This window comes from Nothobranchius furzeri, chromosome 3, assembly GCF_043380555.1.
Source record: "Nothobranchius furzeri strain GRZ-AD chromosome 3, NfurGRZ-RIMD1, whole genome shotgun sequence".
In the NCBI taxonomy this organism is placed as follows: domain Eukaryota; kingdom Metazoa; phylum Chordata; class Actinopteri; order Cyprinodontiformes; family Nothobranchiidae; genus Nothobranchius; species Nothobranchius furzeri.
In genome coordinates this window covers 61893081-61905686 of record NC_091743.1, presented here as the reverse complement: position 1 = coordinate 61905686, position 12606 = coordinate 61893081, and the positions used below count along the sequence as shown (strand labels likewise).

The 12606-nt window shown below is 41.5% G+C and overlaps 1 protein-coding gene across 4 annotated transcripts in view; it reads right to left on the bottom strand.

The window, feature by feature from the left end:
* The window catches only part of kif5ab (kinesin family member 5A, b), an 86878-nt gene that overhangs the window by 13729 nt on the left and 60543 nt on the right, over window positions 1-12606 (bottom strand). For 2 of the 4 annotated variants that reach the window (XM_015959136.3, XM_015959137.3), the window contains exons 16-25: window positions 12125-12313; window positions 11575-11692; window positions 10252-10316; window positions 9764-9873; window positions 7960-8061; window positions 7406-7466; window positions 7233-7304; window positions 7014-7118; window positions 2916-3132; window positions 551-803 (exon numbers count right to left, since the gene is read on the bottom strand). In XM_015959136.3, coding sequence (XP_015814622.3) covers window positions 551-803; window positions 2916-3132; window positions 7014-7118; window positions 7233-7304; window positions 7406-7466; window positions 7960-8061; window positions 9764-9873; window positions 10252-10316; window positions 11575-11692; window positions 12125-12313 — 1292 coding nt within the window. The remainder of the gene's footprint in view (window positions 1-550; window positions 804-2915; window positions 3133-7013; window positions 7119-7232; window positions 7305-7405; window positions 7467-7959; window positions 8062-9763; window positions 9874-10251; window positions 10317-11574; window positions 11693-12124; window positions 12314-12606) is intronic. The other 2 variants (XR_011520123.1, XR_011520122.1) reach the window with 1 other exon arrangement.

The following is a 12606-nucleotide window of genomic DNA, read 5'->3' as shown; positions in this document are numbered from 1 at the left end:
GATGCATTCATGTACAAACTCCCAGATTTCAATGTACGTTCAGATAAATGTAAGATTTTACTAATGAAAAAAAAAATCTGATTAAAAACCTAAACTCAAAGCCAGTCTATTCACTTTTTTCTCTCTCCAGGGAATCAGAAACTTGTCTTCATCACTGAAGGGTTGCCATGACAACCTCACAACTGTATACTGAGGATGAAGACTCTAGAAAGTGTGAAATTGAACCCTGAGTTCTAATTATCCTGTCAAAGCACCAAGTCAGGAAAGTGGTTAAAGGTTCTGAGTTGAGTTAAACTCATGAACCACTTTTCAACAATTACAGCAGGCAGCAGTTTGTTAAAAAGATTCATGAACAAAGGAAGCAGATCTAATTCTTGTTGTCTAAACCAGCTCACATTTAGCTAGTATCACATTTAGCTAGTATCTGAACCCTGAGGAAAAAGCGTTTAGTCAACGTATCAGATTATAAAATCATAGCGTTCAGATGCATTTCAAATTACAAACGTGTGAATCTGTAAAGATGAAGAAGTTAAAACATCATGAAGCGTACATGTTGTTCTGATCGTCGCTGTCACGTGAGTCGCTGTCTTGTGGGTCGAGCGGCTCTGCAGGGCCGTTCTGGTGTGAGCTGACTTCGGATAATCTGTCGTCTGTATCCGGAGGTGGTGGAGAAGCTGCTCGCTGGCCGTTTTTGTTCTGGAAAATGGCGTGGCAGAAAGGAATGGGGCTATCGTTGTATCCTCGGATGAGGAAGGGGCTGATAGGGGAGCAGAGGGGGTAGTGACCTGGACGAACGGGCTTGGCTGTGAGAGAAAACAGGAGAGAGATGCTCTGATCTGAGCATTTCATCTACAAATGACAGACACTCATTTTTTCCCAAAAGAATGGTGTTCCACATTGTAAAATTTATGACAAATGGTACTAATAAATGAACATATTCATTTACAACACAGTCCCCCTGTTATATTTAATTGCATTTGTATAATCCCCTAATGAAAACCATCATTTCCAAAACCCTCACATAAATCAATATCTCATTTTCTCTTTGCAGCAGCAAATGTGCCGCTCATTTCTTCACAGCAATTATCTCTAGTTGAACCAGTAATGGTAGGAGCTTTGATCAAAACAGATCCTTTTTCTGAGAATTTATATTCATCTACATCTGTGCTGGAGAGAAACTCCTTTCAAGCATTTATGTTGTCTTTTGTTTAGCTATCACTGCATCTTTCTGCACAGGTAACGACAAAAGCTGCATTTGCATGTGGTATTTCTACTCCTCGACTACAGGACAAGAACTGCTATCAGCGGAAATCGCTGCATCGTGCTCAGTCAACAAAAAGGAAGAGAGATGAGTGGAGGTGAATAGTACTGGGGATGCTGCTAGAGAGAAAGTCACAGCAGGACCATAAAACGAATGGCTGCATCATGGTGAGACATTCCTCACAGTGTGATGAAGAGGAGGGAGATGAAGTGTTACAACCATAAAGACACAAATGTTTACAAGTAAACAAAGACATATGAAAGAAGTTTAAATTTAGTCTCAAGTCTTCCGATAACAGCTGATCTGAATAGTATGCGGTAATTACTTGGTTCCTTAGCTTTGTTCATCCTTTTTTTTTTGTTTTGTTTTGTTTTTAATGTCCCGGAAAAACTATTCTATCCTCAGAGGTGTATTAAATCTGCTAAAAACTTATTTATTTTACATTTTCAAGTGTGTTTCTACGTAGAAATAAAGCGTTAGCCACCTCCTCAACAGCCTCTGTTTGAGGAAATAGAGATCACATCCTTAAAGACTGATTGGCTATTGCTGTCATCCTAAAAAAGGTCCAGACTCCAAAAGGTTGATAGCATTTCATATAAAACTGTTTATACTTATGTTTCTTCCCAGACAACCGACTAAGTATTTATAAATGAGCATTTGACAAAGAAACATGATTCAAAATGCTAAAACGTTGACCAAATGAATTCATGATGTTTATTTACAAATAACTGAGGGGAATTAGTATATGTGCTGCTGTTCAACAAACCTTATAGCTGTTTGAATGAAACAGAATTTTACTAAATATTTAAAGATCTGATAGCTGCAGATGATCATCAACTACTTAAGAATCAATAAATAATTTTCTAAGCTCAGTCTGTCACGTTGAGGGGAAGGTTAGGACCCAAAGTGCAGATTACCCAGACGACAAGAGGCTGGAGATGATGTAAAGTAAATATGCTTTATTTTGCAGGACGGACAAAAATAAATCCAAAGGCAGCGAGCCAAAAGTCCAAAAATCCAAAAACCCTGTTAACAAGAACAAAAGCTCACTGAGAGCACCAAAACCTGGAGACAAAAGCTCACATAGAGCACGAAACAATGCTGACAAACATACAATGGACCGACACAAAACAGAGACAAGACAGGGCTTAAATGCACAGGAAGGAGTAATTAGGGAAACAGGCAGCAGGTGTGTGGCGTGAGGGCTGGAGAAAGGCAGGTGACACAAATTATCTAAATGGGGAAACAGAACCAGTGAAGGGCAGATAAACCTAAACATAAAACTAAACCTAAGACTGAGGGAAGGACTCACACACACACATACACACACTGACACATACATGCACTCAATCACACATGTACTGAGCTGGGGAACAAGAGGCTGGAGATACAATTGGAAGGGCTGGGGATGACTAAACACTGGACCTGAGGGAATGATATGAAGGCCTACAAACAGAAGACACATAAATGAGATGGAGACAAAGGACACATGAGGGCGCTTATGAGACCCAAAATGGGAACCTAGAGGAAGGAGAAGACATGAGGGAAGACACAGACGCAGACCATGACACAGTCGTGCAAGCCAGTCAGATAACTTTGAAAGAAACCGGTGATGTAATCCCGAGGCCGTATCTGGCAAGTATTATTATGTTACCTATCTGTGCAGCGTGAGGACGGCGGAACGGATTGCGAGTCCTCATCACGTCCTTGATTCGCTCTACTTCCTGCTCGTAGCGCTGGCGGTCCTTCATGGCTCCCTCCTTTGCTTCCTTCAGCGCGCCCTCCAGGGCCTTAACCCGCTCAGCTGTAGAGCGAAGACGTTTCTCCAGTTTTGGAAGCTCACAGCGAAGATCTGCATTGTCACGTACCAGCTGTAGCACAGGTGGAGAGTAAAAATAGACCCAATCAAATCTCACAAGAAAAGAAATCAGTGGAGCTGGCAGGAAATCCTTAGCAATCACGTGCTTTACATATAAAGAAGTCTGGGAAAACATTCTGATATTAATCTAAGTGTAAAGCAACACATCGGTGCACTATTTCCAGGAACTAGAAGTGAACCACATCACAGCCGAGCTTCAGACAACAGGTTTTTGAACTCTTATTTTCTGATATTTGCTCACCTCAGACTGGATAACAGTAGCACAGCTCTACCACTGACTTGCAACGTGGATGTTTTATCTCCATAAATAACACAAGCCTGAAGGAGTTCAGCCGTGTGGTGGAGTTGCTAATTGTAATGTCCAGAAATGGTCAATTTTCTCCTACAGATTGACCTACATGCCACTGGTCATCAGCAGACATACGTCCCATCCTCTAAGGTGGATTTTACACTCTATCTTCCTAAAAGCCCAGAAGGATACTGCAACCTTGTTAACATTTCAGGAGGAACACGTTGTAAGCCTGTGTTCCCAAACAAAGCCTTCTCTGATAACACCGCAGGAGTGCCCACTCTCTCAATAAAGTGAAAGTTTTCAAGAAATGAAAATTGACAATTGTTATATGGATAATAATAATGTTTCGTTAATCTGTGCTTAAACCAATAAGGTTGATTGATCTGTGCTTGAATTACTGAAACATTGAATGTTATACATATATATATATATATATATATATATATATAGCAATCAGTATCCGGTATCTCAAGAAGGCGTGATGTCTGAGGTTTTCTTGGTAATATCCCTTAACATGGCATGCTCCGATTGGCCAAGCTGCATTCCAGCTTCCCATCATCCAGCATTCAGTCATGGAGAGCGCTTCGGAACGGCCGTCTGGAGCAACACCTTTAAACCTTGAGCATTTTTGGCAAGCTGCCAAAACCCTGCTAAAAGCTGCCTACCACTGACACAGCAAACTGTTCCTGCAGAACAAAGCTGATATTGTTCATGCATCCTGGCTCGCGACGGGGATGGCTGTTGTTGATTCAGTGTCCAGGAGAGAGCAGAGAAAGTCTTGGCTAGTAGAAGCTAACCGTTAGCATTAACAACACAAAACAAACACCAACATTGCAGAGCAAATGGAGCCAGGGGTCAAGTTGCATCACTGTTAGCCAGTCAGAGTCATAACATCTGATTACCAGGAAATACAACATCAAAACCTGCTATCTGTAGCTCACGTCTCCTCTGGCTCTCCTCTACCTCCTGAAACAGGAGCGCCAGAGCTTTTTTCGCAGAGAGATTGGCTCATCTGTTACTCATTTAACTAGAGACCACCACAAGTGCAGGGCTGACAACTCTCACTCACTGTGTGTGAGATACATGCAACTGACGACTGCCTCTACATGCTCTGACCAACCCCCACCCTCCCTTTTGGAGGGACGCAGTATGAGCGACAGGAGCGTGCACCCCTCCACACACTCTCAAAAACAACAGAGGGACACAACATGATTCTTTTAAAGCAAAAGAAATGTTGTGCAGAGAGTGGGTGTACTCATTTTATGCCCCATCAAGTAAAATCTGTGTGAACATTTTCTGAACTTTCTACGCATCGCTTGTAAGAGGAAATGGTAACGAGCAAGCACGTTCTGCTGCGACATGATCGTGCAAACTAATCTATATCCTGCAGAGATCCTGAACAGTTGAACGGACAGTTTTACACACAGGCAAATTTATCTAACCAGCAAAACATTCATGAATTCAATAAATCAACCCGAAACCCAGCAGCACCAGTTTATTGTTTGATAGTGAATCATTCTGGAAGAAGGGGGAAAAAAAAACAAGGATGGAGGAAAGACTCCCAAAAGAGATGAGTGAGATTATAGGAGTGTTGTGTGAGTGAGTACAGAAAGGTGGATGGACAGGTGATTAAATCTGTGCAACTTTTAGTTGTGCTGCTCTGTGCTGTCTCTTTGAAAGTCTCATCATGTTCCTTTGGGAGCTTGCTGATTTCCGACTGTAGCTTTTTTTTCAAATTCTTACAGTATCAGTGAGTTGTGGATGAGACTGAGACCCCTTTAGGATTGGTCTTCAGCCTGACGAACTGCTGCAGTCTGCAAGCATTTGGCACATTTAAAGTTAAGGTAAGTAGTTTAAAAAATTGAAAGTAACTTTAAAAATACTTAAATGCAATTATCTGATCCTGTTCTATGATATAAAAGGCAATCTTTCATTATTTTTATTTCCCCAAAGTCCCTTCCTTGGCCTCTACAGCAAAAAGTTGTTTACACGAGCCTAGATCGTTTATCCAATAGCGTTGCGCTTCCACAAGAGGGAGCTGTCAATCAGCAAGAATGTTACCCAGTTCCCCGCATGCTCTTCTGGGTGTCAGGATGTCAATTTAGTGCACCAACCCAGCTTAAATGCTAACTCGACCAGCACTGAAATAATGTCAGTCTGTAAACTTCAAGCTAACTTTGGGGAGGAAAATAAAAAGGGATTTATCTTTAGTGTAATGGAGCTAAGTGATAAGCGTAGCGATCAACCTTACTCTACATTAGACTATTGTTTTAGCGTGTTGTAGCATTAGCAGTGATCACAAGTGCCTGTTTCTTGACAGTTGTAGATGTTTCCCTGCTCGAACCTTGCAGATTTGATTAAAATGAGTGTTTAGCAGCTCCTGCAGAACCCGATGAAGGCTAATGCAGCAGTTAGAAGCTGGTGTGTCTGAGCGGGGCCACATTGGATTTCAGCAGGCCCAACGCTGTTGGGAGCTATAGCCATTCTAAATCTCCTCCTCCTCTCATTGATTCAATGGGCCACAGCTTTAAATTTGTGGAAACAGTCCATACAGGAAAATAAATGGTCTGAGCACAATCGTGTTGCTCAGAGATTCTGTTGTCAATCTTTGTACAAAAGGGGGAAATCCAACTTTTTTAATCAATACATTTGCAGTGGACTCTGACAGGAATGGATGCCTTTCAAGCCAAACTCAGGGTAAAAAAAAGCCCAGAATTGCTTGAATTAGCATGCACAAGTCTGCTGCAGAGAGTTCAACATGGCAGAATTTGGAGTCTTGTTTCCTGATATTTGGACATCTTGCCTCAGATGGATAACAGCAACACAATCTACCACTGACTTGCAACGTTCATGTTCTTTCTTCACAAATAAAACAAGTCTGGAGGAGCTTTTTTGTGTGGTGGTGTTGCTAATGCTAACGGTTAGCTTCTACTAGTCGGGACGTTGTCTGCTGATTCCTGAACATTAACCCAACAACAGCCTTCCCTGTTGTGAGTCAAGATGGGTAAATCCATGAATGTTAAGTGACAGTGTGACGTAGATCTGTCAGGATTTTCAAATCCTAGAGTTTCACATCTATTTTCTATCAGAAGCTAATGCAGGAGGCAGGTGTTGGAGACTATTTTCATGTTTGTCCTGCATGAGAAGCTCAGTGACCGATTATAATCAGAAACAATCATTAAAAAAATTTTTTTCAGTCTTCCACACCTTTAGGCTGTTTGTTGTGCCTGCTTAAGGAGGATTTCCTTTGTTTTCACCAGGAACAAGAATCTGCAACGTGGCTTCTTTTTCCTGATAGTATTATGGTTTACCACTTCCTGCTGTGCTGCTTTCAAGGAGACATTCATAAAGTTGAGGCCATAAGATTGATGCTGCTGGTGTGGCTTACACCCACTGGACAGCAGAGACAAATTATGCATCCTACAGCGCATTATAATTTGATTTTATCATCCTTGCACATCAAATTTTGCTCAGCCACTTCTCATTTACAGCCAAACATATAAATATGGTCCACTTATTAAGAGAAAAGAGGAAGACAGGTTCACATTTGGGTGCTTTCTCATATCTGCTGCTTGTGTTACCTGTTTGTGAACCTTTGTAAGCTGCTCCAAGTTGTTTTCAAGAAAAGAAATCTTTTGTTTTTGTGTGAGAAATCCTCCAGTATCATTAAGCTCCATGCATGCGCTCTGTCAACAGAAAACCAGATTGTCAGAAATGTGTTAGAAATGGTTTAGGAAAAGGATTAATGTAGCTCTTCCAAAAAAACACTTTCAGATGTTCTCTGGTTGAGTTTGACTTACTTTCCTAACTCGAGTTGTGAGGTCTTGAACAAAAAGTTTGCGTAGATTGTGAAGCGTGTGGAGCTCACGAGCCTGCAGAAGGTAGGAAATAGCAAAAGCAATTATTTAGCAGAGTATTTTGTGGATCGATAGCTAGGGACTGTGATGAACAGAGACAGTAAATGATGACTTACGACGGTCTCCTCTAGACCTTTGAGGTCCTGCTTTGACTGCTCGTGCCGCTCACAGAGAAATCTGCCGATAGATAACCAGACGGAAAGATTGAAATCTGAACCTCTCTGTGCCCAGATTATTAATTCATTCACAGCAGAATAATTCATGTCTAAAGAACAAAGGCAGAGTAGCCCGGCCACCCCGCCTGTGGGGCTGTTACCCCATGTGCCGTCTGATGCAATATGCTGCAAAGGTCAGTGCAGAAGAGGGACCTTAACAGCCAGCTGCTACCTTATTAAGAGAATGTCTAATGGTGACGCAAAACAAACCAGACAGGAAGAAGCGGACCATGAAGCAAAACTGACCAAAATACAGCCACAGTAAAAAAAATAAATAAAAAAGCACACAGTAAGAGACTGACAAAGCTTAAGCATGAGTGGATGATAAATGGAGGAAAGGAAGACAAATGACTGAGAATAAAAGGGAGACGTGAATCTAAGGAGGCAGCTTGCCTCCAGTCCTCCATATGGCGAGGTGTTTGAACGACGGCCAGGACCGTAAAGACGAGACTCACGTCAGTTCCTCCAGCTGCCGGCTCTTGTGATGCTCCTGAGTTCTGAGGCGTTCAAAGTCACCGTGCAGTTGCTCCAACTCCAATCGCTGCTTCTGGTTACAACTGAAAAACGACGTAATAATGTTACGATTATGCATTTATGGCACTTTTCTCAACAAAGCTGCAAAAAAAGTGATTTGTCACGACGGACAAGACGAGTTTTGTTGTTCATTATAGTCACAATGAATGACTGAGTAACATCACACACTACTGAAAGCTCTCAGTTTAGTTTTGAAAGCAGATAAAGGCGTCTGTGAATCACAATGGTCTGGGAGTCAACATGTCTGAGGTGTATTTAGGGGTCAAGGCCACTTAGGGCGTCGGAGGTGAGATGTAAGATTTTTAAATCAATACGGATTCTAAGCCAGAGCAGGAACACCAGCATGGAGGAAGTGTTTTCACGCCTTTTTGTCACAGTAATGAGTCGCGTTGCTCTGAACCAGCTGGAGTTGATGGAGGGAGCTGTTTATTTATATTTAAAATAGAAAACAACCAAATCTTTTGTCCCTCGAGAGTTTTGGCTGAGTAGAAATTTGAGAGACAAAGAAAATCCTTGAAATCAGTATCGCTTTAAAACAAATGGTCATTTTTCATTATCATGTTATTTATTCTGTTTGACTTGATGTGATGGCGGCAAACTAAAATGTTTGTTAAACTCCTCTGCTGGAAAGTACAAAAAAATCAGCCAGACAAATAAATGCTCTGTCCCTGAGTCTGAGGCAAATGGCTCCAGCTCAGTGCAGCAGAAATGATGAACAAGCACAATTTCTAAATGCAGGGTAGGAAATTTCCCCCCTGTATTTTCACATCAGCTGTGTGTGAGCCAGACGAGCCTCCTGGCATAGAACAGGGCTACTTGACTGGCCTAAAGGTATAATTAAGCCCCAACTAAAGCACTGACATTCCCTATAAGTCCACATTTTTGCAGCGCTTCACTAAATAGAGTATTCTCCACACCTGCTCATATTACTGTGTACATCCTAATCTTTCATATAAAAAAACATTCAATCTGCTTCAAGTTGTCATATTTCTGTAAAATGATCTGATCTCTGCTTCTGTTTCACATCCGTTCTACCTCACTGACATCCATCCATCCGTTTTCAAGCAGCTTATTCAATTCAAATTGTGCACACAGGATTAGCAGAGCTGCTCCAAATGAGTATTCTCACAAGAAATTCCTCACATCTGTTCCTCTACTGCTAACAAGCTTTCCCAGGCCAGATGGGGGATGTATTTCTATCCCCTGAGGGGGTCTGCAGTCTACCAAGTGGTCTTCCAGACCATCATGCTTGGTGCATTACGCCGTCACATGAAAAGACGGGCGTTTTCACTTAGTCTGAATCAGGCCAAAGCCTCCTTGTGCTGAGGTTCAGCAGCAGCTCTAAAGTCCTCCTACGCAGAAGCTTCCTCACCATAAAAGCCCCCCACAGGTATTCATCCCAACCACTCTAGAAGCTCTTCTTACAGCTCAGACGGTTTTTAAAATTCAGCTGTGAGGACCACTTTAATGATTCTTTCCATCTATTACAGCATTTTATTAACTAGTTCACCACAGACAGACGTAGCAATGTTCATTTGGTGCATTAAAGCTACAGTAGCAAATTTCTTAAATGACATGCTTTTTTCATAATTCTTACAACTGTACAGTGATAATAGGTTTAATAAATCTTCATCTCATATTTTTGGTAAATAACTGAACATAAATTATTTTCTTTCACAGCATGAAGGGTTTTCTGTATCAGAGAAACTGAAGTAGGACACTGACTCGGTTAAGTCGTCAATGATCTTCTGCTTCTCATTGATCTCGTCTCGAAGATGGTTGAGCTGCTTGCTGTGCATCTCTCGGTGCGACTGCATCTGCTCCTCCAGAGCTGTCTGAAACAAGAAGAAAAGTAAAGTGATTGCAAACCAGAGGAAGCAACATAAAGTAGGAAGGAAAGGTCAAACAAAACGGCTACTTAATCCAGAACTTTACGCACTAGATGCAGATCTGAAACTAGAGAACGATGCTCAGACACACACACTCATGAATGTTGGTGATATAAACTATTTCTGCCAGACGTTTGCAGCTGGATCTGTTTGCTTTAGTCAACCAGTTTATGAAATGGACATTTTAGTAACTGTAATCCAGTAAACCTGAATCGCAAAGCAGAGGCACGACCACAGAAGGGGACAAAAACATGTACACCTGCAGTTAGCTAAAGGTTGAGGCGGTGTACTGAAAAGCTAAGCTGTCACTGTCGTCATGGTTACCTTAATATCGCAGGAATTCTGGTGAGATGTGTGAGTCTCCTCACTGGTCATCTGAGACATGCTTTCTGAAACAAACATTTCCACGAGACGAGAACGAGAGTTAATGAGACGGCCAGGTGTAGCGCGACAGGAAGGTGACTTTGACCCCATGTGGCAAAAACAAAAGCTCTTCTTGTTGAAGTAGGTCAGACTGATCCAAGTCACGCTTTGGACAAGATAATCGTTAGTTGCAAATTACATCTTTTGTGTCACGCTAACCTGTTAGCAACTCACCGTTTGATGATGAAACACCTCTGAGCTCTGCAGAGCGTCAGGCAGCGTGATCAACATTGAAGCTGCAGACTTGTTCAAAGACAGCCTGGAGTAAAGTTAATTTATTGAAAACGTTTTTTAATCCACCAGCTAATCAATCTATTTCTCTGTGGCACCACAGAAGGAATAAGTTACTTTGCCTCTGGCCTGGTTTGTGAACTGTGTCAGTGCACTGGGAGCATCCGCAGTCGGCTGCACAAACGTTAAATGTGCCATCAATCTTTTTGTGCTGGTTCTGTGAAATGTTTATTTGTCTTTTTTGTTTCTTTTTTTCTGTCCTTGACAGGATATTGAGATCTGTGGTGCAGATCAAAGCAAAGCAAAACTAAATAGTTTTAATTAGGAAGTCCCTTTGTCTTTAGGGTCACCTTGGTGGTGTTACAACGCTGGAAAATTATCATCTGCTCATAAATTATTTTGATGAAACATTCTTTTTTCAGGGTGCTGACCTTTGTTTTAACTTCTGCAGCTGAAGTCAAATTTATAATCATTTGCATCTGAGTGGCGACCACTGTTTTTCACCATGTCACACAGTGTGATTGATCATTGCTCTAAAAGCTAAGGCTCAAAGCCTTAAAAAAGTAATAACTGGGATAAAGGCATACTTTTAAAATGACCTTATTTTAATTAATACATTAAAGAGCCTTAATTGGGTTGATTGACAACCCACGACTGGTTAAACCTCATGTTTAGACCCATTTTGTTAAATAAGTAACTTTTAGTTACTTTTCCCAACAAATAAAAAAAGGCAAAATTTCCCCATAAATTTGGAATTTGAGGACTGGCCCATCGTTTTGATTTTAATATCTCAAAATAATTATCCAAAACTCCTGAACCTGCCACAAAAACAACTCAGGCTGAACTAAAAAGATAAAAGTGCATGCTAATGTGCTAAAATTTTTAGCGCACCAACTTTTGCATTCACTGGGTCCAGACTCACAGATCTGCAGGATTGTATTCATGCTTTATTTTCTGAAATACATGTGGGACTCCGGGTTTCCTCTGCCGTACCTTGAGCCTGGAGTTTAGCCAGCTCCTCGGTCAGAGAATCGTAGCCGTCCTCCAGCTGCCTCTTCTTCATCTCCACGTTCTGCGTGTACTCTGTCAGAGAGCGAATCTTTGCCTCGTGCTGAAAGTCACAACATCAAGGATGCAGAAAGTGTAGGGATGAGCAAAAACCTCCACCCAGTAGAGAGCTGCACCAGGGACGAAGAACTGAATGAATCGGCTTTTTGTATTAAACATTCATGATAAGCAGTCATTAGGGGATTTAGTTTAAACGCCGATTGTAAAATTTACATTATTATTGCTTCGGGCAACCTGGTTCACAGACAGAATATTAATCACTTCATACTTTGAGAATCTGAACAGTGGGCAAAGAAAAAAGGGTTTATTATGTGAAAAATCTCAACAAAAACAAAGCAAGAGATTAATGAAGCTATGCTAGATAATAAATAAACCAACAGAGAAACAGCAGTGTTTCCATGTGGACTTTACTTCTCCATGTCTGTTTGTTTTATCCAGAACCTACAACAGCTGACTCATCAGGATGAATCTTCACCTGTGCGATGACGAGTTGACACGATGACAGCTCTCTACTCGTCTCCTCCATCTTGCGTTGACAATCCATCTGGAGGTTCTCCAGGTAGCGGCACCGCTTCACCATCGACTTCACCTCCGATTTTATCTTACTGATGTAGAGACGAGCAACCGTAAACTCCTCCTCGATCGCGCCGGTGATCTCCGCTGGCTGAAGATGAGCAGAGGAGAAAAGAGTCAATGTCTGATCTAGACTGAGCAGACTGAGTTGGAAGATTTTTAGAGTTTTAAAGACGGCTGGAAAATTAAAGAAGGGGGGAAATCTGAAGATGTTGTGTGCATAAACATGAGATTAACAGCATCGTTTAACAGATGCTCTGAACTGAGAGGTGGAGGATGACAGAGATTTACACATCAATCTAAATTTAACACATAAAGTGCAACTAACTGAGGGAATAATTGAATTTTAGATGTTCTCTCATCTGTAGTTAAAGCTTTTTCCTT